Genomic DNA, 17,745 nt, shown 5'->3' with positions numbered 1-17,745 from the left:
GTGGCAGCAGTAAAAAGTGAAAGTGGTAGTGACTCCGTCGTGTCCCACTCTTTGTGACCCCATGGACTGGGGCCGGCCAGGCTCCTTTGTCCACGGGATTTCACAGGCAAGAATACCGGGGTGGATTGCCATTTCTTTTTCCAAGGGATCTCCCCACCCAGGGATCGAAACCGAGTCTACCGCACTGCGGCTGTAACCAAACAGCAAAACCGAGTAGCATGAAGTAACAGAAACGTCTTGCCTCACAGTCCTGGAGGCCAGAAGTCCCACGTCACGGCGTCGGCAGGGCCGGCTTTCCTCTGGAGCTTCTGGGGTCAGAGCCTTCCTGCCTCCTCCAGGTTTTGGTGGCTGCTGGCATCCCTGGCTGGTGGCCTCCTACTCCGTCCTCTGCCTTCGTCTCCCTCTGTGGGTCTGTGTCTTGTCCTTTCTGTCTCCTACAGGGACACGTTATTAAATTTACTGCCCTCCCTAATCCAGAATGATAACATCCTTAAGATCCTTATTTACATCTACAAAGACGCTTTTCCCAGGTATGAGTCACATTCACAGGTTCTTGAATTTAGAATATAGAATATATCTTTTTAAGGGGATGCTATTCAACCCATGACAGGTGGTAAAGTGAAGTGAAAGTCCCACTAAGTCGTGTCTGAGTCTTCTCGACCCTGTGGACTATAGTCCACCAGGCTCCTCTGTACGTGGAATGCTCCAGGCCAGAATACCGGAGTGGGTAGCTGTTCCCTTCTCCAGCAGATCTTCCCAACCCAGGAATTGAACTGGGGCCTCCTGCACTGCAGGCAGATTCTTTACCAGCTGAGCCACCAGGGAAGCCCACAGTGTCACTGGCATCCTTTTAGCTCTTAAAATTCAAAACAGAAATGGAACTTATGCTTGTGGCCAAAGTTTACTTTCCTTCCAGAGGCCAGCTCATTGACCTGGCTCTGCCTCCAGGGAAAATTCTGGAAGCAGGAGGAGTTCTGGAGGAACCAGGAAGGCTATCTGTCTTTCTGGATAGAGCATTTGTGGAACCGAAAGTTCTATTCCTAAGTGGCCTCGGAAAACCGTGACCATTGGCTCTCATCTGGACATGGGTCTCCTGATGTGGGAGACACTGCAGCCCAGATGGAGGGGCAGCTGAAGGCTTTGGGGACATTTCCCCCCGACCCCCACGAACCACCACAGTTAGCAGGGCCTTACGCCATAGCCCTCACCTGGGCAACTGTCATATGGCTGATTCAGTCCGACAGATTAGATGAGGAGCTCCAACAAACCAGGAACGTTGTAACTAAGTATCTAGGATTTCAACTTATATCAATATGTTGATTATCAGCATGAGTCACAGAGAAGAAAAAAAAAATTTTTTTTTTTAAACATATACCTATGTTTGTTTGGTCTCTGTACCTAAGTTTAATCTTAGCAGAATCAGGAAGGGTCAGAGCTAATAAAACAGCTGCAAATTCTGCCGTTTGAATCCTCATCTAAAACAGTTGGGATAAATATTCTAATATTCATTGTATCTAGCTTAAGGTGATTATGAGGAGATTTTTAGGAATATTGTAAGGATTAAGGGGAAGCCTAAAGTATAAGATAAGAAAAAGGAAAAGTATACTGTCATAGTCCCAGGGGCTTTATAGATACTGCAAGGAATAGATTTCAAAGCCAAAGAGATTAACGAGCGTTTCAGTTGAAGAAGGAATGACACCTCAGGAAATCCACAGACAGGCCCTCAGTTTGACCCTGTGGCCTCTCTTTGGGGGGCCATGAACAAATTGTTAACTGAGTTTCCTCTGTGCGTTGGCTCACACCCATCCCTGTAAGTAGCTTTGCAGAACCTTTGAAAGGCCCACTGCCCCATCCTGCCTCAGCAGGCCTGGAGAAACGAGAGTCAGAGCCCCTGGCTTGGGCCTCAGCCATGCTCTCAAGCTGTGTTAGCCCTGGTTTCCTGGTGATGCCCACCTGCCATGGTGTAGGGGAATAAATGAGGCAGTGCATGAGAAAATGAGCTGGAACTAGAAACCTTGTATTTTGTTCTTCAAATAGTAACCCTTTGGACTTCCCTGGAAGTCCAGTGGCTAAGACTCCACACTTCCACTGCAGGGGGCATAGGTTCGGTCCCTGATCTGGGAACTAAGATTCCCTGTGCCCAGCCCCAAAATAAAAACATAAAAAAGCGATCCTCAGAAAGAAGCGCTGGAAAGACTCTCTTCTTACCTACTACCTTGGGCTGTACTCTTCAGCATGGGATCTTGTTCCTGCCCACTGAGCCCACTGAGGTGCAGACATTAAGCCCGGGAGGGAAAGAGTTGGTCTCTGTGCTATACCAGAGCTCAGCCTCAGCTTCTGGGCCGGACGGTGGTTACTCGTTTGTCCCTGGCTTCATCCCTAAGGAGTGGGGATACTTATAGACCTTGTATTTTCACTTCCCACTCCCACACAGACTGTTTGCCTACATGAAAAATAAGTTTTCCTTCTGTTTTTAAAACTTAACACCCCCTGCTTGTTGGAAATTTAGAGAATCAGGAAGAGAAAATGAAAATTGCCTGTAATTGTGTCAGTCTGATAAGTGTGAGCTGGTATGTACAGAGCCCTTCACGCACGTCTGCCATGGTTCTAAATCTTCATGTAGATGCTCTAACCCTCACAGCACCCAGTGGGGTAGGAACTGTGACTGTCTTTCTGTTGCTGCTGCTGCTGCTGCTAAGTCACTTCAGTCGTGTCAGACTCTGTGCGACCCCATAGACGGCAGCCCACCAGGCTCCCCCATCCCTGGGATTCTCCAGGCAAGAACACTGGAGTGGGTTGCCATTTCCTTCTCCAGTGCATGAAAGTGAAAGTGAAGTTGCTCGGTCATGTCTGACTCTTCGAGACCCCATGGACTGCAGCCCACTAGGCTCCTCCATCCATGGGATTTTCCAGGCAAGAGTACTGGAGTGGGGTGCCATTGCCTTCTCCTGTGACAACCAGGGTAACTCAGGGAGTTAGTAACTTGCTCAGGATCATACAGTTAGCTGTGTGTGAGTGTGTGCACATACTTTTTCATAATTAGAATTATACTCTATGCAGTTCTGAGTCTTGTCTTTTCTTTCTTTAACATTATATCATACATACTCCCCATCACATGATAAATTCTTATCCATCATCATTTGGCTGTGTCTTTGGGTCTCCCATTGTGGTACACAGGCTTAGTTGCCCCAAGGCATGTAGGGTCTTAGTTCCCCGACCAGGGATCGAACCCATAATCCACTGCATTGGAAGGCAGATTATTAACCACTGAACCACCAGGGTAGTTCCCTCAGTCATCATTCTAATGGCTGCTTGGTACTCCACAATTTATTTATCCTCCTCCCTGTTATCAGAGAGTTACCTCTCTCTCCCTTTTCTCCTGAAATCTAAGCAGGACTACAAGGGATCTCTGGGCCCTTGAGTCTTTGCCACGGGAACCTCACTGATTCCCCTCCCCCCTGACCCCCACAGCCCCGCCTCCCTGCACCCCTGAAGGCCCTGCGGAGAACCAGTGCAGTGTAGGAGTCCCTGGAGGCTTGACAAGTGGTTCTCCAGCAGTCCAGAGTCTGCAGCCTTGCAGAGAAGATGGGTCCACAGGCCCAGTTTTCAGCAACTTCATAGCCGTGTTGGGGTCTCTCCTATCTGAGCAACATGGGAAATTCATGGGCCAAGGGAGAACTAGGGTTAACGTGCGTGCTTGCTCAGTCGCGTCCCACTCTCTGCAGCCATGTGGACTGGCTCCCCTGTCTATGGGATTTCCCAGGCAGGAATACTGGAAAGTATAAATGGCAATAGACTAACAGACAGAGCACACCCTGTGCACACAAAGTTCTGGGGAGCAGCGAAGATCCCTTTCTTGAACGCACTTAACTTACTGCTGTGTTTAAATAACTACATCACTCCCCATTCCTTATACCTATTAAGAGTTCCAGGGATTTTAGCATAATTATGGCATTTTGGAAACTAAAAAGCAAAACCAGTTTTATCCCTCTGCCAGGTGACAGTGTTGTCTGGGGACTGATGCTTCTCCCGGTGAAAGCAGTTAAATTAGAGCTCTTCACACGGGAGGGGAGAGGCTGCTCCGTGGGCCCCATAAAATTGGAAGCGAAAACCCTGCATGTGTGCGTGTGCGTGTGTGTGAGTGCACGCACACGCGCATGCATCCTCCTTTGGAGAAAGCTCACACCCTTTGTCAAGTTCTCAAAGGTGTCCTCGGCCCCAGAAAGGTCTGGAACCGGAGCTCGAGGTCGTCCGCAGGGGGCAGCCTCTGCACGGGCGGGTCCGGCTAACCGTCCCTCGGGACTCCTGTCCCCTTGTGCTTGCAGTGCTGGTGAAGGGCCAGGTCACCACCAAGTACTACCGGCTGCTGTCCAAGCTGGGCGGCTGGGTGTGGGTGCAGAGCTACGCCACCGTCGTGCACAACAGCCGCTCGTCCCGGCCGCACTGCATCGTGAGTGTCAATTATGTCCTCACGTAAGTCAGACGTATTTGTTTCTCTCCTTGCTCTCTCCTTCCCACCGCCCTACCCCCCGCCACCCCATCCTGCATCCAATCGGTCCTATACGCTCCATCTCTCCCTCCCTGTCTCTTTCTGGAACTGTTCATTTGTCTCCTGCTCTGTTCTATTGGACAGTCTGGTTGTCTGGGAGGTTCTGAACGATTTTTGTGTCAGCATCGAGGGCAGCGGTGGGAACATGCTCCTGCCCTGGACACAGCGGCCCCGGGTGCGGGGATGTGGGCGGCAGAGGGCGAGTAGGCGATGCCACCCTATCTTGAACACGACAGAAAGGGGGTGCACATCCCAGACCGAGAATACAAAGATAACACTCTCTGGGCCCACTAACATTCGGGCCATCATGCTTGCTCCTCCCACTTTTTCCATGTCTGCCTATACAGCCTGTCGTAAATGGTAATGAATATTTACTGCCTTTAAGTCCTCAGAAGTTAAGTTCAGTGGCAGTTAAGACCGTTAGAAGCCACAGGACACAAGTCTACCTGGAACCAAATATTACTTCTGCCCGCCATGCTGTTACGTGCTATATCTCTTTGTACCCAGCTCTGACCTTGAGCTCCATGTTCCCCCAGACACAGCCTGCACGGGGTCCTCTCGTGTCTTTCTGTCTGATGCAGTGAGGTTTGGGGCTCTCTCTTCTTTCACAGAATGATTGTCAGGTTGCTTGGGGTTTGGGCGAGGGGAGTGTTGGGAGGTGGGTGTTTGGTTTTTTTTTTGTTTGTTTGTTTGTTTGAGGCAGAGTGATTTTAGCAGAACTGTAGGGAAGAAAGCATTTTGGTCCCGTGATGATTCTTCCTGAGCCAACTTGCATGGGCTGGGGCTGGTCCTTGGGGCAACTTCCCCTCCCATGAGTGTGCCAGTGCCTGGCTGGCTTTTCAGGGCAGAAATGGGTCCCAAATGTGGAAGTGGACGAGGCTAGAAGCCAGGCTCTGGGACCCTCAAGGGACCCCTATTTACCTCCCTGGTGCTAAATAGGGAAGCAGCCGGGCCACAGACACTCAGTTGATCACGAGCGGTTTCTGCCTTTTCCTTGTTGCCCTGACATCCTGCCTCGTGGTGCATGGTGTCCCCAGGAAACGTGCCTGGGGGCCCCGTTAGGTGGGAGAGAGCTATTCCATGCTCCCTGTCTTCCCGCCACGGAACACCGGGCTCGCTCAGCATCTCCTGGGGTCTCCAAGCCCGAGGCTGCAGGTGGCTCTTTACAATGAGGGGAGGGGGGCCACCCCTCAAAGCCAGCACATCCGCTTAGTGCAGTGACACGAAGGAGCTTCTCAAATGAACTCGCCCCAGGAACGGGCCTGGGAGGGCGTCCCTCCTTGCGGCCCATGGACATGACCTGTCCCGTCTGGCTCCTCAGGGACATCGAGTACAAGGAATTGCAGCTGTCCCTGGACCAGGTGTCCACGTCCAAGTCCCAGGACTCCTGGAGGACCGCCTTGCCTACCTCACAAGAAACTAGGAAGTTAGCTAAGCCCAAAAACACGAAGATGAAGACGAAGCTGAGAGCAAACCCTTACCCCGCACAGGTAACAGCCACCACCCGCCAGGGCTCGGGGCACCTGAATGAAGAGTGAGGCCTCGGCCGCGTTCAGGGGTCTCTCTGCCTGGGAGTTTCTCTGGGGGAGGCAAAGTCCCTCTGGCCGTCCTGCCCCCAGGGTAGAGAGTTGGCCTGGGGGACACAGGCCAAGCTGATGGCCAGGTGAGTGAGTCAGATCTTGGAGACAGAAGACTCCCTCAGAGAGGCTGATCAGAGTCCGTGCAGTCGGGGCTCAGGACTCTGGGGCCCCATGTTTCCAGAGCGTTTTTGTCTGGAATGGAAACACTTCCATCTCTTTTTTTAAAAAAGGCTTTTGCAAGCTCTCCGAAGGTGCAAGTGGCTTGTGTTGTCACTTGGGGGTGAGGCGATCTCTTTCCACGCGGGTTGGGGGTAGTAGGGGGTTCCCCGGAGGGCTGTCGGCCGGCCTCCTGTCCCATGTGGGACCGCGCCAGTGGCCCTGGGACACCGGCAGGCACCATGGGGTGGGCAGGCAGCTTGCCGCCGGCCGCCCGCCCCGGCAGGCCCTTCATCTGTCTTCTTTGCTTGGCAGCAGTACGGCTCGTTCCAAATGGACAAACTGGAGTGCGGCCAGCTCGGAAGCTGGAGGGCCAGCCCCCCTGCCCACGGCCCAGCTCCCCCAGAACAGCAGCTCCATTCAGAAGGCGGCGACCTTCTGTATGCCCCGTCCTACGGCCTGCCCTTCTCCTACCACTATGGACCCTTCCCTCTAGACTCTCACGTCTTCAGCAGCAAGAAGCCTGTGCTGCCGGCCAAGTTCGGGCAGCCCCAGGGACCCCCGTGCGAGGTGGCGCGCTTTCTGCTGAGCACCCTGCCAGCCGGCGGCGAGTGCCAGTGGCACTACGCCAGCCCCCTAGTGCCCGGCAGCCCGTCTCCGGCTAAGAGCTTTTCCGAGCCGCCGGTGAACCCTGCTCGGCACAGCCTGATGCCAAACTACGAAGGTGGGTCCTGTTTACACGAGGGGTGCGGGCAGGACAGTGGACGGAAGTGGCGGTGGGTGGCAGACGGAGAAAGGATGCCCAGGCTCTGGGCAAACACGCCTTTCCTTCTGCCTCTGGGCGGGAGTGGCCGTGCCTTCCCGCCCTCACTGCGAGCGCTTCCCGAGGCTGCGACCGTGCCCATGCGCCTCGTGGGCACCAGGGACGGTGGAGATGGGGTGTGGGGCCACCCTCCCTAAAAGTCCCGGACCCCCTTTGCTCCCTAAAAGGGAGGCAACGTGATTTTCCTATATGGTTTCCCAGGTGGTGCTAGTGGTTAAAAAAAAAAAAAAATCTACCTGCCAGTGCAGGAGACACAAAAGATGCAGGTTCGATCCCTGGGCTGGGAAGATTCCCCTGGAGAAGGAAATGGCAACCCACTCCAGTATTCTTGCTCTGGGGAAATCCCATGGACAGAGGAGCCGGGCGGGCTATGGTCCATGGGGCCACAGAGGGTCGGACATGACTGAGCAGTTTAGCACAGCACATGTATCCCGAGAACCCCCAAGTGTATATATTTTATGATTACTTTCTACTCCACCCCAAAATGAACATGAGACACTATTGGTTTTCTTCTCATGCCAGTTTTCAAAGCGTAGGAAGCAGTGGTGGAAAATCACGGGCTCAGGGACAGAAATGCCGATGCCCACCCTAAGGCAAATAGCACAGGTCCTCCAGGACTCAGTTTCTTCATCTGTAAGATGGGAGCAAGAGCCACGAGGATCATACCTACCACAGGGCTTGGCAGGCAGACAGGATTGGCCATCCAGCGAGCAGCCAAGCAGAGGTCCTCTGTGGAGGTTTCACCAGCTGCCCCCAGGCCCAGAGAGGCCCCTGCTTCCTTCCCGGGGCAACCCCAGGCAGAGGGTAGGAGGAGGGGGTGGAGGGTTAGCTGCCACTCAGACCTGAGACTGTAGAGACTGTAGAGCAGGTTTGTGCAAGAGTCCCGCAGGACCACTGAAGGCTGGGGGGACGTTACAAGCCCCCAGAAGAGTGACCTGCCTGGTGTCCCCTCCTCTCCTTCGCTCTTTGGAGGCAGGTCGGGCTCTGCTGCTCCCACGGCTGCTGAGCAAACTTCTTGCCCTGTGCTGTGCCCGTCTTCACAAGCCTTTGAGATACAGAAGAAGAGGGCTAGTGACATTCTCGGAGATTACCAGGACGTGTTTTTTAAAAGTAACCAGTTCAGAAAACAATATGCCAGCAACCAGGGCAGGGCAGGCCTGAGATTTGCATTCCTAATAACCATCAGTGCACTGGGTCCCCCAAATAACCACAGCAGGGATTTCCTTGGCACAGCCCGGGGAAAGAAAAAGCAAAGGGATTGTCCTAACTGGTTATTACCCACTGGAGACGGGACTTGAAAGAATTACTTTTCTTTGTGTGGGGGTGTTGACCAATGAGATAAAACAGTATTTGATTTTTTTTTTCATTGCTATTTTGGAAGTGAAAGAGGTTAATAACCACTTCATTTGCCAGATACTTGGTAAAAACTGGACCAGAGGTGCTAATTGGGGGCAATTTGTAATCGATTTCCTAGTCTTTTTGATATTAAAGGAAGACAAAGGATGTCTGAAGGTTTAAAAGTGGGAAGGGGAGCTAACTGATTCTAGACCGTCTAATTGGTGATGCTGGTTATGACATTAATTAGGACAGTACTAAAGGGAGCAGGGTGATTACCACTCCACCCTCCCCACTGAGGGAAAAGCAAAACACACAAACAAAAAAGTCGTGGCCGACTGGGGCCACCTAAGAGTAGGGCCGGGGGAAAGAAGCCTGTAGACCAATGCTGTCCAGCATGGTGGCCACCAGCCCCGGGTGGCCAGTGCGGTGAGAGGTGGTCCTAGCGTCTCCCCCGCGTTTGGAAGGCAGAAAGGAAGACCGCCTTATCTGCTTTTTATACTGCTCACACACTGAACTAATCTTCGGCTCTGTGGCATTAAATCAAGGCTCTTGCTAACATTAAGTCCACCTGTTTCTCTTCACTGCTTCCTGCGGCTCCTAGAACAGGCCACTTGGATCTTGCGATTGGACTTGGCGGGGTGCGGGCGGCTCCGGGCGGGTGGCGGCCCCAGGCCCCCTGGGGGGGTGTCGCTTGGGGCGGGCCCCCTCCTCCCCCGCGCGGGCGTCTAACGTGTCGCCTGTCCCCGCAGCGCCCGCCGCCGCGCGCAGGTTCGGCGAGGACACCGCGCCGCCGCCGCCGCCGCCGAGCTTCCCGAGCTGCGGCCACTACCGCGAGGAGCCGGCGCCGGGCCCGGCCAAGGCCGCCCGGCAGGCCGCCCGGGACGGGGCGCGGCTGGCGCTGGGCCGCGCGCCCCCCGAGTGCTGCGCGCCGCCGGCCCCCGCGCCCCCGGGCGCGCCCGCGCAGCTGCCGCTGGTGCTGCTCAACTACCACCGCGTGCTGGCGCGGCGCGGGCCGCTGGGGGGCGCGGCGCCCGGCACCCCCGGCCTGGCCGGCGGCCCCGGCGCCCCCGAGGCGGCGGGCGGCGCGCTGCGAGCCCGGGCCCCCGGCCCCGCCGGCCCCGCCGCCGCCCCGCCGCCGGGCGCGCCGCGGCCACACTACCTGGGCGCCTCGGTCATCATCACCAACGGCAGGTGACCCTCCCGGCCGCCCGCGCGGAGAAGCCATAGGCCGGCCTCCTGGGCTCCCTGCCTCACCGAGTCCACGGGGCCGAGCTGTGTATGCACGGTTTAAATTAATTTATACAGAGACGACTATTTTACTAGAACTCCGCCGCCGACTTCTAGATTTTTTTTTTTAAACCGTAGATGCCATAAACGCCCACGTAGAGGACAGAAGCGGCGACGTCTGGGACACCCTGACCGACGTTTTGTTCTCCAAGAGCTGGGTTTTCTGAAAAGGCGACCGCCCAGGGGTGGCCCCAACTACTCCGTCCTTGGGGGGAACTTGGTTTTCTCGCCTTGAAATCAGGCCTGCGCGCCCCCGATGCTCAGTAGCAGACCCGCTTTTGGCGGGGGGCGGGGTGGGGGGCGTGGAGAAGGCAATGGCACCCCACTCCAGTGCTCTTTCCTGGAAAATCCCATGGACGGAGGAGCCTGGTAGGCTGCAGTCCATGGGATCGCTAGGAGTCGGACACGACTGAGCGACTTCACTTTCCCTTTTCACTTTCATGCATTGGAGAAGGAAATGGCAACCCACTCCAGTGTTCTTGCCTGGAGAATCCCAGGGACGGCGGAGCCTGGTGGGCTGCCGTCTATGGGGTCGCACAGAGTCGGACACGACTGAAGTGACTTAGCAGGGGTGGGGGGCGGGTAGCAGTTGTAATATCTCCAGACACCCTCCATTTTGCGAAGGTCACCCCACCCGAAGATGGTCAGATAGATGGGCCAGCCCGGGAAGCCTCCTGTGTTCATTGCCCTTTAGGTTTTTAAGTCAACGGCAGAATGTGATGATTTAAGTTCCCTGAATGCAGGACAACTCCGCAGTTTTCAAGTCATTCATGAGTCTCATGAAACGTTTTTGTTTTAATTTAACCCTTGAATATAAACATCGACAAGCCGAGACCAAGGGGGTGAATGTGGATGTACGTCTCAAGTGCATTCACAAAGTTTTTATTCCCTCCCAACCCCGTGAACTCTTGAGAATAGCACCTTCAGAATATATTGAATAGGCATTAAATGCAAATATATATATATATAGCCAAATATTTTATGAGAGTGACAGGTGGATGATTTCCGTGCCCAGTGGATTGGCTACCCCTGTCAAGTCTGATGACAAGCAAAGTCCCTCTGGCCCACACAGACCTGTAATTCCCTAGGCTCGTGTTTGCTACAAGTAGTGCTAATAAAGTTAGATAAATTGCATGTGCAATATGGAAACTTGTCAATGGACTGCGCCTCGCGGAAGAAAACATGCTAAAGGGATGTAACGAAAATAATGTACACGTCTTCAGCATTTTCTGCATTTTCTACAGAGTAAGAAAACTCCATATGAACATGTCATGTGTGTAACAGGTGAACAGGAATCTTTTTATAAAGCACCAGCAGTGTTTTTAAAATAAACTCCCATTAATTTTTATTTTTATACTTTTGCTTCAAGATTTCCCTGTTTAAAAATCCTTTCATGGCTCCAAAGTGGATCAATGCATTGAACCACACTTTTTCAATCTGCTACTCACTATAAACGCTCCCTCATTTTGCTGCTTTTTCAAAGATGGTTTACTTTTAGGAAACTATGTCCACCTTTCAGCGTGGAAAATTTGTTCACCAATGTCTCCAGCTCACTATTCCTTGAATCCGCGTGCACCTACATGTACTGTTCTCAAAATGTGAAAGGACCTGCCGCCCAGCCAGTGCCACTCTGAGGCCCTGCCTGCTTCCCTGGGATGGGTCAGTTGCCTTAGGGTCCAGTTTGCAAATTTAGGAACATGTGTTTTGCAGTGAAGGGGCGAGGTCAGAAGAATCCAGTGCGTACACCTCTACACTGCGCTTAGCCACAACTCATGAGCAGCTTGCTCTGAGTGTAGATACACAGAAAATAAGCCTGGGGTAATGTTTTTATGCTGTCAAGACCCATAATTAAACCCATGATTCCTGGAAGGTGCAGGTTTGATGAGCAGGAGATTCACTTGACATTTTTCAATAAAGTACCATAAAATACGTTTGTGTCTTATCTTGTTATTAATCATTGGGGGCTGTATAAAATAAATACAACTGTGAGGACTTCCAGAGCAATTTAAGACCAGCTGTTACTGTTCGCAAAGAAAACTGTTACAGATTTATAAACCTTAACATAAATAGGCTTAATGATGAGGGTATGTGTACTTGAAAAATAAAATGTGTACTAGGAAAAACTTCCTTGCCTAAACAATGCAGTTTTCATAACCTAGAACATGAAGGAGGATCCCATGCAAGCTGGCTTCCAGGCGGACAGCAGCTCTGTGCAGAGTTAGCAGGGCAGTTACTACGGCAACCTGACATTGTTACCTCCATCTTTTAGTCTGCACATTTAAGCTTGGGGATGTTGTTTCTCAACTTCGTGAGGCTCTGGAAGAGAAAGCATGTTAATAGATACGCATGTCTTTCACAGAAGAAGAAAAATGCAGTGGTTCCTAACATGTTGACAAAAAAATGCCAGATGAAATGGATTTCAAGAATAAGCCCAGTTCAAGACTGGTTTGGCCCTCCTTCCACTGGGCCTCCAAGGGAACGGAATTCCTTTATGTTCTTGGAAGCCCTTTCTAGAAAAGCCATTCCATTCATACCTTTGTAGAGAAGTGAACAGGGTGTGAAGTGCTGCTCTGAGGAAATCTGTAAAAGCCTGTATTTTCTGCTCCCTCACCCCCACCCCTTTGATCATATTAAGTCCAATGGCCATGTCTTCCTCCCTTGGATCCTAAGGATGGGAGAGGTTTACTCCATCAATGAATCCTGTATAAAGTATACTGTAGTTTATGATGGCTCAGACAGTAAAGAACCTTCCTATAATACAGGAGACCTGGGTTTGATTCCCTGGAGAAAGGAATGGCTACCCACTCCAGTATTCTTGCCTGGAGAATTCCATGGGCAGAGGAGCCTGGCGGGCTACAGTTCATGGGGTCACAAAGAGTTGGACATGACTGAGCAACTAACACTTTCAAGATGGTTAGGTAGACTGTGGGGGCTGCTACAGATAAAAGAAAAATTTCAAATAAATTCCATAAAATTACTGTGGAAATTTTAGTGAATTGTAGCCCTTGAGTTATCAAAGATGCATTATTCAAGCTATTCCTAAACTTAAGTATGATAAATAAGATTGAAATCTTGGGGAAGAACTGTGGAAACAAAAGTCAAGTAGTTCTCACAAAATAGGAAGAACAATTGGACAAGAACAGAACATGTTCTTATATTAAACTTGTTAAAATTTTTAAACTAAAAAATTTACATTATTAAATCTCACTTTAATTAAATTTTTTTGAACTTTTGGGATTTGCTGACTTTCATTCTTTGGAGTAATATGACTTGTCTTTTGTATGATACATAACACATTTTTCACAACTACATTTTTAAAAAAGCAACCAGCTTCTTAATACTTACATATACCTATTCCTTCTGATGTAAAACTATTTATTTTTTAAAATGTTTAAATGTGAATAAAAAAAAATATTGTAACTGAAAGGAATTGCTTATTTTGACGAATGAAACATGGTAAAAATAAAAAATAAGCCCAAACTACAGAGAAGGTCTCAAAGTTTATTTTGGTAGACTTGCTTTTTATAGGCATCGGTTTAAAGTGATTATGTTTCAGAGATGAGTCTTTGAAAAACTAAAAATGCAGAGGTTTAACGCTTTATTTCAAATATGCATAGTAGTTAGGAATACCGATTTCTCAATTCTTTGCCCATTAAGACCAGACCTACAGAAAGTAAGCCTAAAACGTCTCCTTTATGGATTCTGAAATGGCTGGCTGAGGCTGGCTTCTCTCCTGGTTCCCAGACTCGAGGGTGAGGGGTGCCCACGTAGTCCTCCCCGTGTGTGTAGGTGGTGGGGGTGGGGGCAGGGTTGGAGGTGCATGGTACCCCAGGCCTGGTCGTGTGGACCCACCCCTCCTTGGACCACTTGCTCCCACACCGGGCAGTCTGCTATGCTGTAGCAGAGAGCCTCTGGGGGACACAGATCCTTCCGACTGTGCCCCAGCTCTGTACATGCTGCCAGGATGACCAGTGCCAAGGAGTGTTGCGGGGGCAGGGGAGGGGCACGGAAAGCCCAGCTATGGCTGGGTCCTATTTTAGAATTTCTCTGAAATTTGCTACCAGCCCCGAGGGGTTGCCGTCCTTCCTGCCTTTCACGTAACTCGGTAGATGCTCAATGCGCAGCCTCTACGCTAGGGCACAATTCAAATATCCCAAAGCACATGCCAATCCTGAGTTTAGGTGCTATGTTTTAAAGATTAAGAGGAAAACTCGAAGTTCTCGTTAAGACTTTAAAGCTCCTTGAGATCCTAGATCGCTGGGTGCATAAACTGCACCCAAATTAACAAGTGCAGTGTAGCAAGTTTTCCTAATGCTAACAGCTGTAAGCAAAATGCCTTTATTTAGCTGTTCTATAGGAAGCAGAATTTCAAAAGTCTTTGGTTCATCTGAGGCAAAGTCAGGTTTATGCAAAACGCAGCATCTGCTCCAAGTCTATTTTGCCTCCCTCAAGACAACTGGGTGTCGGCACAAGTAAGAAATAAGAACAGTCTTGAAAGCGTAGGAGCAAAGCGATACGCCCAGAGCATCTCCATCTGCTGTGACATGGCCACACTTCATTAGTTTTAATTTACCAAAAGGAAATTAAATGATAACATTATTTTTTCCCTAAAGCAGACTGTCTAGAGTAGGACTTAAGCTTAAAACAAATCATAGCATGTTTTTCATTAAATAACCCCCCAAAGAAATGCAAAAAGTTAACGATGGCAGCTCTGAGAGATGGCTTGCCTTATATTACAGAGTTTGAGAAGTCAAACTTGCAACATTAGCCTGAGAACTTTCTTCTTAATGATATTTTGCAGATGCCCTCTCCAGGGTGAGTCCATTTGGTAAATTTGGGGTGCTGTGGACTTCAAACTTTTATTTAGACTTGGGCATTTAGGAAAGAGTGTTTTGTTTTGTTAAGAAAAATAATTCTAGTTGAAGCCTTATTTGTAAAATATGACTTCTGAAATCTTTTCAAGTTACATTTCCAAAACATACATATTGGGTTAGTGTACTTGACTAAACATGTTATTTTTTTCCATCTACGGGGTTGCCTGTGCCTGGCTAAAGGTAGACAGATTTTTATACCGAAAACCGCAACTTTCTGGAGTTAGCCTGACCGGTTAAAGCTGGAGAAGGACAGTGCTAGGGCACAATAAGGGAGTTCTGTTCAGAGCTGAGAGCCTCATCAACTTTTCTTTTCACTAATTTCAGTTGGGATTGGCAGGAAGAGAGAAAAGCGGACAAAAAGTGGCCTCTTCGGGCTGAAAAGCAATGTGTTATGAGTCTCAAGTTCAGTGGAGATAAGAGTTACATGGAAAAAGCATGGAATACATCTGGAAAGAGCAAATGCATATCAAAAGGCTTCCTTTCTTTTGTTCTTTCATAGAGATTCATAGGGCATCAGATTTTGAACATCTTCTTTTAAGACTTCACACACACACACACACACACACACACACACACGTGCGCGCGCGCGCTCTTAACTGACGGTATGCAATAGCAATAACTTTTTTTGGCAATGTGAAAAGGGGGCAAAGAACTGTGACTTAGCAATAAAATGCCATGTACGTCTATACTGTGTACGTCTATACAGTCCTGCAGGAATGCTCTATATTTCAAAGCAAGCCCGCAGCTGGCTTAAAGCTCCAAATCCTCCTTTGCGTGTGGTATGAGAGGGAGACTTCATCTCCAGCTGTTGGAGCCAAATCACCCACCCTCACATCCAAGCAATTACCTAATCAATGCTTTAAGGATCTTGAACTTGATCCCATCACGGCAGAATAGTCCATCAATTTAAACTTAGGAAAGCTCATTAATTAATGTCAAAGTAATGAACTGATTCCTTCTACGAGGTCATTACAACCAGAGCTGCTAGGGTGCCTCTGTAGCCATGTAGACATTGCTATTGGACCACAAACCACCAGGCTGAGAATAAGGCTTAGAAACCTACCTTCTCTTTTCTTCACTAAACAAACAAAAAATGATGACTAAGGACCAGTGTATGTTCCTATAGGAAAACATCTCCCTGGATTCTTGTAAACAGTGTTACCATACTCCTAACTCACCAATGACCAGGGCCTGAAAGCTTTTTAAAAAATTTTTTTAATAGTCTACGGATAAAGATCTTCACTGGGCTTCCCAGGTGGCTAGTGGCAAATAATCCACCTGCCATTGCAGGATATGCAAGAGAGGCAATACCTGGGCCGGGAAGATCCCCTGGAGGAGGGCATGGCAACCCACTCCAGTATCCTTGCCTGGAGAATCCCATGGACAGAGGAGCCTGGTGAGCTACAGTCCGTGGGGTTGCAAAGAGTCGGACGTGACTGAGCACGCACAAAGGTCTCCTCTACTGGGAAAACGTGAATTATTCCATTGCTGTTTCCATGTAAAAACTTTTTTTTTTTTTTTTTGCCAATTAACACACATCCAATTTCAAGAGGGGAGAACAAATCTCATATCTATGGCAGGTCTTTACCTGAACTACATCTTTTCAGTGATCGACCCTCTACCCTGAACAAAATTTAAGAATGAACAGGTTAATTGGAGGAAAAAAATCATCAACAACTCTGATTTAGTTTTTCCGGCTCCACGGGCTAGGAAAGGCGACAGAAATCCAAGGGGAAGCCTCCCGCCTCAGTTCTGCCCTTCAGTCTGTCCGTCAGTCCCCAGCCGGGACTACTGCTGTTTGGGGACGATGAGGTTTCTCAGCATGTCGAAGGAGTTGCCGTCAGGATGCACCGTGACCACATCGCCGTCTTCCTGGTGGACCAGAAGGAACCCGGAGTCATCCAGGCCAGCTATCCACACCTGTGGTCCCTCAGCGCTTCCCAGGCGGACTTGCTGAGCACTGAAAAGGAAGAACAGCCCTCGGTCACTGGGGCATGTGAGAGGCAGCGGAGGCTTGAGATGATTAGTTAAGTCCGTTATAGCAAAGGATTCGGGGCTGGCGGGAGAGAGGAGGCTGGGCTGGATACAGTTAAAATGCATCTGGGTCTGAGCTCTGCCTTTCACTGGTCCCGCGTGAACTGTCTCAGTGACTACAAGAATATAACCAAGTCCAATAGGGAGTTAGGAGTTGCTTCTCCTGCAAACACTGTCACTCCTAATTCTGAACATCCAGAAGGATTTTTTTGCGCCACTTCCTTCACTCTCTAGCACTTTAAAGAAACACTGCAACCCTCCAGGCTTTTTGGCTGAGATAAGATTGGCCTCTTTCTAGCTGTTCTGAAAAGAAGACTTTTCTTGAGTTGGGGTGCATCAATTATAAGTTAAATGCATGCTAATTTGACTTGTTTTCAATATTTTTCCAAATGCACCTACTGAGTTATAGCCTTAACAGTTTTAAATGTATAGAAGCTGCACCTCCCCCATTTTTATTTTGAAGAATTTCAGACCGACAGAAAAGGGGGAACATAGTACAACAAACCTCACGTGCCCTCTTTCTCTCACTGATAACCGACAGAAAAGGGGGAACATAGTACAACAAACCTCACGTGCCCTCTTTCTCTCACTGATAACACTTTCCACGTTTGCAGTTCTTCCTCAGTGTGCGTGCGCACACGCTCTTTTATGCGGGGTGGAGGGGGGTTCCTGATATTTAAAAATAAGTTGTAGGCATCATGACACTTTAAATATTTCGGCAAGTATAAGAATAATCTTCTTAAATCCAGAATATCATTATCACTCTCAAGAAATGTGATCTTGACACATTATTGATTATCTGTCCCTGTGCAAAAGTCCCCATCATCCCATTAATGTCTTCTGTGGGTACTCTCTCCCTTCCAGGATCTGATTATGAACCTCATATTGCATTCAGCTGTCATACCTCGTGAGTCTTCTTTAATCTCAAAAATCTCCTACCTTCTCTTTGTTTCTAAGACCTTGACATTGCTAAAAGGTAGGGGCCCCTATTGGTCAACATCAGTACTTTTCAAACTAAGGTGCCTGAAAGCTTGCTGGAGCCCTCGTTAAAACAGGAATGCTGGGCCCCAGCCCCAGGGCAGGAGTCAAGAATTTGCATTTCTG

General features: G+C 49.7%; 2 protein-coding genes across 17 annotated transcripts in view; one reads left to right on the top strand and one right to left on the bottom strand.

Moving 5' to 3' along the window:
- Positions 1-11,662, top strand: part of SIM2 (SIM bHLH transcription factor 2) — a 53,114-nt gene extending 41,452 nt beyond the window's left edge. Inside the window, exons 8-11 of one of the 4 annotated variants that reach the window (XM_086411198.1) lie at positions 4,326-4,473; positions 5,871-6,039; positions 6,601-7,009; positions 9,812-11,662. In XM_086411198.1, the coding sequence (XP_086267324.1) occupies positions 4,326-4,473; positions 5,871-6,039; positions 6,601-7,009; positions 9,812-9,900 (815 nt within the window). In that variant the 3' untranslated portion in view covers positions 9,901-11,662. Of the gene's footprint in view, positions 1-4,325; positions 4,474-5,870; positions 6,040-6,600; positions 7,010-9,195; positions 9,787-9,811 lie in introns of those variants that run through there. The other 3 variants (XM_086411032.1, XM_086411121.1, XM_086411280.1) reach the window with 3 other exon arrangements.
- A 1,552-nt stretch (positions 11,663-13,214) lies between these two features.
- Positions 13,215-17,745, bottom strand: part of HLCS (holocarboxylase synthetase) — a 224,918-nt gene continuing 220,387 nt past the window's right edge. For all 13 annotated transcript variants that reach the window (XR_015167038.1, XR_015167251.1, XM_086409499.1 and 10 more), the window contains one exon: positions 13,215-16,567. Coding sequence is in view for 11 of the 13 variants with exons in the window: in XM_086409499.1 (XP_086265625.1) it covers positions 16,396-16,567 (172 nt within the window). In the remaining 2 variants the exon portion in view is untranslated. The remainder of the gene's footprint in view (positions 16,568-17,745) is intronic.

The sequence above is a fragment of the Bos grunniens genome, chromosome 1 (genome assembly GCF_055505025.1).
Source record: "Bos grunniens cultivar Pamir isolate PY7600 chromosome 1, Bosgru_T2T1.0, whole genome shotgun sequence".
Lineage (NCBI taxonomy): Eukaryota > Metazoa > Chordata > Mammalia > Artiodactyla > Bovidae > Bos > Bos grunniens.
This window is presented reverse-complemented; position numbering and strand designations above follow the sequence as displayed.